At 39.7% G+C, this 9,424-nt stretch overlaps 1 protein-coding gene across 2 annotated transcripts in view; it reads left to right on the top strand.

Annotated features, from left to right (window-relative positions):
• The window catches only part of RUBCNL (RUN and cysteine rich domain containing beclin 1 interacting protein like), a 26,038-nt gene that overhangs the window by 15,853 nt on the left and 761 nt on the right, over window positions 1-9,424 (top strand). The window contains exons 9-12 of one of the 2 annotated variants that reach the window (XM_006913493.3): window positions 2,852-3,090; window positions 4,009-4,070; window positions 7,199-7,352; window positions 8,009-8,099. In XM_006913493.3, the coding sequence (XP_006913555.1) occupies window positions 2,852-3,090; window positions 4,009-4,070; window positions 7,199-7,352; window positions 8,009-8,099 (546 nt within the window). The remainder of the gene's footprint in view (window positions 1-2,851; window positions 3,091-4,008; window positions 4,071-7,198; window positions 7,353-8,008; window positions 8,100-9,424) is intronic. The other variant, XM_006913494.3, reaches the window with a different exon arrangement.

The following is a 9,424-nucleotide window of genomic DNA, read 5'->3' as shown; positions in this document are numbered from 1 at the left end:
AAATTTATAGGCCTTTTCTGTTCTCTTTTCTCTTCCTATCTTGCTAAGTTTGATCAGAAATGTAGAGTACAGGAACCAGGGTATACCTCCCTTTTTGCTCATTTAATATAAAATATATCAAGGCTCTATCATTAGCAAATTAATACTCCTTATCTACCACATCAGAGATCTTAATCCAGAGTGGGAAATAGATGCAATACAATAGACTTTTCAAAATTTCAAATTTGAGAACTCAGACATAATTACTAGGTACTTAATAAATTCTTAACAAATAATTTGTCAGCCCTAGAAACAGGTCACATAATTAATTCAGTTTCATAATACCGTATGTATGTATGCACTTGCACTTAATTCTCATTATTCACAAATTCCGTATTTGTGAATCCACTTGCTCCCTAAAATTTATTTGTAACTACAAAATCTACACTCACAGTGTTTTCACAGTCTTTCACAGATATGCACAAAACACTGAAAAATTAGTCACCTGAAATTTGAGTTGCTCGATACCTGCGTTTCCATCTGAAGTTGAACAAAGACATGCTTTGCCTTCTTTGAGCTCATACAGTAAACAAATCCTTTTGATAGTCTATTTAGTGCCTTTTTTAAAAAAAAAAAACAAAACAAAACATTTTTGTGCCTTTTGTTGGCGATTTCTCTGTTTAAAGGGGCACCAAGCATACCGCTGAAGTGCTATCTAGGGTTCCTGAACACAAGAAGGCTGTGATGCACCTTACGGAGAAAATATGTGTATTGGATCAGCTTCCTTCAGACATGAGTGATAGTGTTGTTGGCCCTAAATTCAATGATAAGAATCAACAAAATGTATTGAGTGCCATGTCTTTAAACAGAAAACATACATAAAACAAGATTATGTGTTGATCAATGATGAAAATGTTTTGAGAGACTCGCAGGAACCCAATTCTGTATTTCCCCAGAAGCAATGCTTCAGTATTCACTAATTCAGTGTTCATGGCAACTTTACAGAACATTAACTACTACAGATAGTAAGAATCAGCTGTATTTATTTGTTCTTATTTAAAAATCAACTCTGAGTGTGACCTAGGTTTCAGGATAATTTGTTGCAAGTGCATTAGCTCCTTGCCTTTCTCTTCCATTGAATGCGGCAGAGGGGGTGTGGGATATGATGGCTAAAAGTTGGAGCTTCCCCAGTCCAGACTTGAGTTGGAATTCTGCTTGCCTGCTTATTTTTTGTGTGCCTCTGGCATGTGATTTAACCTACTGTCTTGTGCTTTTATCAGTGAAATGGTGTAAGTAATAGTCCTGACCTCAAAGGGTTTGAGCACAGAATGATATAGCATATGTAAGATATGTAATCAGTGAGTAACACAGATCAAATGTTCAATAAAGTCTTGCTCCAGTGGTCACTCAGACCTCGTTTATTTGTAAAATGGTTATAGGGAAATTATATTTAGAATCTACAGTATGCTGGGTACTGTGGAAGCTGCTTTTCCATCATTATTTCATTTAATCCTCATAACATGTGTCAGCTAATTTGAGCCAAATGGTGAATGATAAATATGAACTTCAACTCATGCTAGATTTACCCTAGGAGATTTAACTGAATTGCTTTTTTCTTTCTTCACCTGGATAATAATAGGTAACCAGGTGTTTGTTGCATTAGTCTCTATATCTTTTGCTTGTCAATATATTTTGTTGGAGATGTTTCCAAAAGCAACATATGTTCATTTTAGCAAATTAAAAAATGCAAAGAGCAAAATTCCTTTCCTCTACCCTCCAGAATTATTTGCTGTTGACTTTTTTGTAGGGGTCCTTTTAGACTGTATATGTATTTTTTAAAAAACAAAATCAAGGTCACATGATACATACTTGTTACTGTATGTCCACTGCCTATGCTCTCCATGTATTTCATAGGCTCTGGCATTTCACTGTGGATTGCATCACACTTATTTAACCAGTTGCTTCTTAATAAATATTTAGGTTGCTCTCCCAACCCCTTCATCATAAATGTGCTATGATGAACACCTTTCTGTATCTCCATGTGCGCGTGTTAGCATTTCTGTCTGATGTCGTAGCATTAAGATTCATGCTGCTTGGTTAAGAATTGAAGCATATCATACAAGTGTCCCCCTCAGAGGTAACTATCCTGTTAGCACTGTGAGTGAGTGCCCACCCCTCTACACCTCACCAGCTCTGGATCCTCTAAATCTGTGACAATCTGAGGCAAAACCAACTATTTCACTGTTTTAATATGCATGTCTTTGTTACCGAGATGGAGTGTTTGTCACATCTTTACTGCTTATCTGCATTTCTTCATTCTATGTATTGCCTATTCTTATCCTTTGTGCATTTTTGTATTTTTTTTCCTCACTGATTTATCCAGGAATTCTTTTAGGTGCTACTTCTAACAGTGTATATACGGTGCTTTACAATTTAAAAAGCACTTTTCATATGTATGATATCCTGTAATCCAGTTTGTAGTTGCCTCTGTGGCTTCAGGACAGTCAGCGTGAAGAGACTCTAACTTGCCCTTTGCCTTCCTGCCAGTGAGAGTCAGAGTCTGGACTCCCACCAGATGTCCAGACCCCAAATCTCATGCTCTTTTGGCTACACCGCAGTTTACAATGCCCATTTCCCAAATCTAGCCATATTTTGGACAGGTTCTATTTTTCTGACATTGTTCCACAAAAACAAAGCTCATGAATGGCCATGATTTAAGGCTTCCAGTCTCTGCCAGGTGCTTTCCCAGCTGCTATGAAGTTGAATAAGCAGCAATGCAAGCCTTGACCCTTGGGTGGAATTGGAGGTGGGGCCACCGAGGTTAGGTTTTCTACATCAGCTGATTTGTGCTCATCCCCTATGTGCTCTGCAGAGTTTGTGAAGCGGCTCCGGTACTGCGAATACCTAGGCAAGTATTTCTGTGACTGCTGCCACTCATACGCAGAGTCCTGCCTCCCTGCGCGGATCTTAACTATGTGGGACTTCAGGAAGTACCACGTCAGCAATTTCTCCAAATGGTTGCTGAACAGTATATGGCACCAGCCCATTTTCAATTTGCTGAACACCAGCCACAGCCTGTATGCGAAGGCCAAGGAACTGGACAAAGTGAGGGTGAGCTGCTGCCTTTTAGGGGGAAGCCAGTCCAGTGGCTGAAAGGGTCCTGCTGCCACAAATGCACATCACACCATCAGAGGGGATCCAGACACACCCCTGAGGGGCGGATGGAGTTTATGCTTCAAGGCCCCAGGTCTGCTCTGGCGCTTGTGAAGGCCTCATGCCAAATTTTATATTTATGCATGGTTTTGCATTTATACATATCTTTTAAGTTTTATTTATAGTTTTTAAAATAAAAATTGTATATGTTTAAGTGTGCAACATGATTTGATATACGTAGTGAAATTGTTACTAGTCGACTGATATAGCCATCTACTCACACGGTCACCCTTTTGAGTGTGTTTGTGTGGTGGGAGCACCTGGCATCTACTGCTAACAAATTTCCAGTATTCAAGTCAGTGCTGCTAATTGTAGTCATCACACTGCACATTAAATCTTTAGACTTATTCATCCTACATAACTGCAGCTATGCGCCTTTGACCAACATCTCCCCATTTTCCTCACTTCCCTGCCCCTGGGGACCAGCATTCAACTCTGCTTCTATGTATTTGGCACCACATATAAGTGTGACCATGCAGTTTTTTTCTTTCTATGTCTGGCTTATTTCATTTAGCACAATGTCCTCCGGTTTCATCCATATCATTGCAAATGACAAGATCTCCTTTTATACACAATTGTGTGTTTTTCTTAAAGCCTCAATGTCATATAAGCTTCAGGATCCACAAAACCTGGATCCATCCTGGACCTTCTGTGGATCTTTGGACTCAGTCATGAACCCCTGCTATATAGACTTCAAAGGCTCGTTTGATAGAGTTGTAGCATTTCAAGTTTAGAAATATCATTTAAATTTGACATATACATTTCCAGTGTCCTTTATCATAGTTAAATTTTGCCCTGTTTGGTTTCTCACATTAGGAAATCCAGGAGCAGCTATTTCATATCAAGAAGCTGTTGAAGACCTGCAGGTTTGCCAAAAGGTACTACCATTGGCTGAGACAGTCTGGGCATATGAGTTGGGAGAAACCAATAACCTCCACACACTTGCTAATCCTCTGTGTGCCTCCTGGTCTGGCTCCTCCAATACACAGGGCATCTTAACACAGTACAGTTGCCCATTGGTGTACGTGGGACATTGGTTCCAGGACACCTGTGGATACCCAAATGCTCAAATCCCTTATATAAAATAACAGGGGCTTTGCATATAATGTATATTTGCATATAGGCTACAACAGGGTATGTTTACATATCAATCATTTCATTTGCATGGATTCAGCATAGTGCATGGCACATGGCAAATTCAAGTTTTGCCTTTTGGAACTTTCTGGGCTTTTTTTCCTCAAAATTTTTGATCTGTGTTTGGTTGAATCCTTGGATGCAAAACCCAGCCCACAGATCCAGAGGGCCAACTTTAATTGCCTCAGGTCTCCTTGAGAACACAGACCCTCTCTTTAAAGTTATCTTTTTATTATTATTATTATTTTAAATTGTAGTAAAATAAACATAACAAAATTTTCCATCTTAACCATTTTTACATAAACAGTTCAGTGCGGTTAAGTATGTTCACACTGTTTTATAACCGTCACTCACCATCCAATCCACAGAACTCTCTATCTTGCAAAACTGAAACTATGTCCATTAAACAATAACTCCCCAGTCCCTTTCCCCCCAAGCCCTTGGTGACCACCATTCTACTTTCTGCATTTATGAATTTGACTACTTTAAAGTACATTTGTGATTTGCTTGTTTCACTTAGCATAATGTCCTCGAGCTTTGCCCAAGTTATAACATGTGCCCTAACGTCCTTCTTTCTTAAGGCTGAATGTATATACCACATTTTGTTTGTTCATTCATCCCTCTTGGGTTGCTTTCACCTCTTGGCTGTTGTGAATAGTGTTGCTGTGAGCATGGGTATACCAACGGCTTTTTAAAAACCCTTAATAGAAAAGTATGTTGAACTTTTATTGGCTGTATAGTATTCTAGACCATAATTGTCCTATTACTGATAGATTTTTAAATACCTTAATATTAAAATGTTTTAATATCTTCATAGATATTAAACCTAATAGATTTTAATAGATATTTAGATATATTTTTAGTGTGTTTTATTATTTAAAAAACTAGGTTTTACTTAGTGTAATACTCTCTAGGTTCATCTATGTTGTCACAGATGGTAAGATTTCATTTTTTATGGCCAAATAATATTCTGTTGTATATATGTGCTACATCTTATCCAGTTGTCTATCGATGGACATAGGTTGCTTCCATATCTTGGCTATTGTAAATAATGTAGCAGTGAACATATGTATGCATATGTCTTTTCAAATTAGTCCTTTGGATTTCTTTGGATAAGTGTGATTGCTGGTCATATGACAGTATTTCGAGGAACCTTCATACTGCAAAAGAAGTCAAATAGAGAAAGACAAATACCATATGATTTTGCTTTATGTGTGGAATCAAAAAAATAAAAATAAGCAAGTAATGCAAAAACAAACTCATAGATGCAAAGAACAAAATGATGGTTGCCAGGTGGGAGGGGCGTTGGGAGGATGGATGAAAAAGCTGAAGGGATTAAGGAGTACAAATTCGCAGTTACAAAGTAGTCACAGAGATGCAAAGTACAGCATAGGGAATAATATAGTCAATAATATTATAATAACTATGTATGGTGTTAGGGGAGTATCAGAGTTATTGGGAGGATCACTTCATAAGTTAAATAAATGTCTAACTACTATGCTGCATACTTGAAGCTAACATAATATTGAGTGTCAACTATAATTGAAAAATTTTTTAAAAATTTAAATTCTAGGTTTTAGCTGAATCTCTGCCCATATCCATAGATATATCTTTAGGCTAAACTTCAAGAAGTGGAATTTCTGGAAGCCATGGCCATGAAGGTATAGGCTTCAATTCTTTGACAAAGATAGAGATTTTTAATGGACATAGAGATTATTCAAGGAGTTAAGATTATTTATTGTAATTGGATCATAGGTTTAAAATTTTTTTGTTTTAAAACTCTTTCAGTGTCTGATTTTTATTTAATGATGATATATTACTTTTGAATTAAATTTTTGGAGAGGAGCATGTCTTCTACAGTCATTTGGTTTTGAGCTCTCCCTCATGGCATTGGTGTGACGGGTTGATTACTTCTCAGACCTCCAATTTTCTTGTCTATAACATGTAACAATGCCTACAGTTCTTAGCATCTACAAAAAGTTCTTGAATATCCATTCAGTGTTTCAGATGTTTAAAAATCAACAGGACTCATGTTAAGTCCAGGAAGAAAACACAACAACTCAGTGGTGGACTGTGTGTTAGACATGTGTGCAGGGAGCCCCAAAGGTGCAGAGGAGGCAGAATTTAGTTCATAAGGGATGGGACGGAGAAGGGAGCAGGCAAGACTTCTAGAGAAAAAGCCTGCGCGCAAAGAGGAAGCAGTGTGAGCTAGCACCCCAGGCTGAATAGAGAATTAAATGTGGTTTGGCATCTCTAGAATGTCAATCTAGTATAGGCAGTGGCTGGCTTGGGAATGTAGTGCTTAGTGATGCTGCTCTCTGATTTAGGGAACTCAAGAGGAGATCAGGAGGGTTTGGAGAGAGTTATGTTCAGTTTTGAATGCCCCTGGGATGTCCAAGTGCCTACGACCAGCCTACAGTTGGATGCCTGAGTCTTAAGCTCAGTGCTGTACTCATGGATCTGGGTGCTGCAGGCCTGCTCATGAACAGTCTGAGACAACTGTGAGTGATGAAATTTAGCTGGAATCAATAAGGTAGTGAGTTTTATCTCAGTACAAATCTTTAAGATTTGAAATAATATTGTTTTCTTTTGCTCTGTGTGTACATGAGCAAGCTGCAAGAGACACATTGCTCATTCAGTTTTTTAAAGTCAGCATTTATGGAATTTTAATTTCATGGTTTCCAAGCGAACTTGCAAGATATAAAGTGATGAGTAAGGTTAACTTGTTCTTGCAGCTAGTGAAAAAAATTGAATTAAAAAAAATAAGTGTGAGCTCCAGGAGAAAACAATTGCCTACCCACCGCCTTCCTTCATTCTATCTAGGCCTCTGTGTGGGTGGGTTCTTTTATCCTCTTTGTTTCCTCTCTGGCAGTGCATTAAAAGAATTTGAGCAGGTGCCCAGACACTTGACTGATGAACTCCACCTGTTCTCCCTGGAGGACCTGCTCAGGGTGAAGAAAGGGCTGCTGGTGCCCTTACTCAAGGATGTTCTGAAAGCTACTCTCACTCACGTGGCCCACTGTGAGGTGAGGTTTCGCAGGGGGCAGATGTGTCCCTGAGCTGTCCCTTATGCATCGGGGCCTGTGTTGGGTGTTCTGCGTTTTACATCATTTAATCCTCACAAACCCTGAGGGAAGTGTTGACAACACTATTTCCAGATGAGTATAAATGAGGTTCATAGCTATTAAGTAACAGGCCAAGGTCCTTCTGCTAGTAAGTAACAGGGCTGGGATGCAAGCGTGAGCCAAGCGACTTCTTTCTTAGTCTGGATGCCCAGCTCTGCTTGGGGCTTTCCTTGACTCCCATCTGCCGCCATGTGCCAAATACTGCCATGTGGACTCAGGATCCAGTGGAACAGGTGCTCTGTCTCTAGGGACTGAAGAATTGTAGTGCAGCTATCAGAAACAAAATTAGATCGTTTAAGAATACATGTTTAAACTCATGATTTTCCTCTGGTGCCTCAATCTGCCTCGGTGTGAAATTTCTCCATGCAAAATAAATGCACATTTATTGTTCTGATTCATTGGAACAGAATATAACATTCTGTTCCTTCTAGAGCCTGGGATCATAGATATTTAAATATTGATGCTTATAAAATTCTTTAAAAGTGGTGACTCAGATTTCCCATCAAAATAAATAGTACCAATGAGGATTTTAACTTTTTGACTCTTTCTCTTAATAGCTGTGTCAAGGAAAGGGCTTCATTTGTGAATTTTGCCGGAGTACAGCCGTCATCTTCCCATTTCAAACCACAACATGTAGAAGATGTCCAGGTATCTTAATAAATTAATAACGTAAACTTAATTGCTTAATAACCTAAGTGTAAAGTTAACGTAAGTTCAATAACCAAAGCACAACATTAACTTAAGCTTAATAACAACTTAATAACATTTCTTTAAATTATAATGACAGTGATGTGTGCTTACATGTGAGATTGGAACTAATAAAGTTTTAGGTGCACAGGGAGGAGTATTTGGGTGGGCAAGGATAAGGGATGATGTCTCCTGGTACAGGATTTGGAGAGAGGTGGTGGTCACTGTCTTTCCTGTTCCCCAATTCTTCTACACCAGGGCAAGCTACAGCCAGCCCAGTTTTGTAATCCACTGTGGTCACTCCAAGGCTGAAATTGTCTCTGGCTTCTTTTACACTACAATGGCAGAGTTGAGTAATTGTTATGGAGACCATATGGTCCTCAGGGCCTAAAACATTTACTATCTAGCTGTTTACAGAGGTTTGCAGACCCTGGTTCTTCTGTATTAGTACCTGAGGAAAACCTGTGCTCTCTAGAGGACCTAAGACTACTCTTCAAAAAGCAGAGGCAGGGGGACTCTCTATATTGTTTCATGGGAGAGGTCTGGTAATGAATTCTGCCTTCACCCTTGATGTGAGCAGGCCCTCTTCTTAGATTACTCAAGGGTTGTTTCCCCTAACTCATTAGGCAGTGTTATAGGATAGGTTCCCCAGCAGAGAAGCTGTGAGACAGGAATTTCCATGCAGAAAGTTCTCTGAGCCGTGATATCAGGCTCAACACCCATGAGGGTGTGAAGGCAGCGGGATCTGGCAAAGGAAGAAGTTGAACTGTGGTGTGTCTGTGATGCCAGAGAGCTCGACATGGTGGGAGTCCAAAGAGGGACCCTGACCCCGGAGCTCCAGTGACTAAGTTCTTGTCTTATGCCACGAGAAGGAATTCAAGGTCATGACAAACAGCAAGCAGGAAAGTGCGAGTTTTATTAAAGCGCCAGTACACACTTAGAAAAGTCAGGGCAGCTCAGAGAGTCTGCCCGGAGCTGTCTAAATCATGAGCTTTTGTTTTCTTATAGATGGAGGATTGTCCCAAGGATATCCAACTTGCCTCCAGGTCTTGGCCTGTTTCCATGCCACCTGGAGGGGAGGAGGCAGCCCAAGGCTATCTATCTTGTCTCCTGGCCTTGACTTGTTTCTCATGCAGGGGTCTCACTCTTGGAATCAAAATAGGGAGAGGGCTTAGTAAGGGATTGAGGAAAAACTCCAGAGCCACATTCTAGAGGGGAGGGAGAACTTCCCTAGGCTGACTATCCTGCCTCAGTTTCAGTGAAGGCCCAGCACATCATGGGGAGTT

The sequence above is a fragment of the Pteropus alecto genome, unplaced genomic scaffold, assembly GCF_000325575.1.
Source record: "Pteropus alecto unplaced genomic scaffold, ASM32557v1 scaffold245, whole genome shotgun sequence".
Classification (NCBI taxonomy): domain Eukaryota; kingdom Metazoa; phylum Chordata; class Mammalia; order Chiroptera; family Pteropodidae; genus Pteropus; species Pteropus alecto.
Note: the sequence above shows the minus strand (reverse complement) of the source record. Positions and strands in the feature narration are given on the sequence as shown.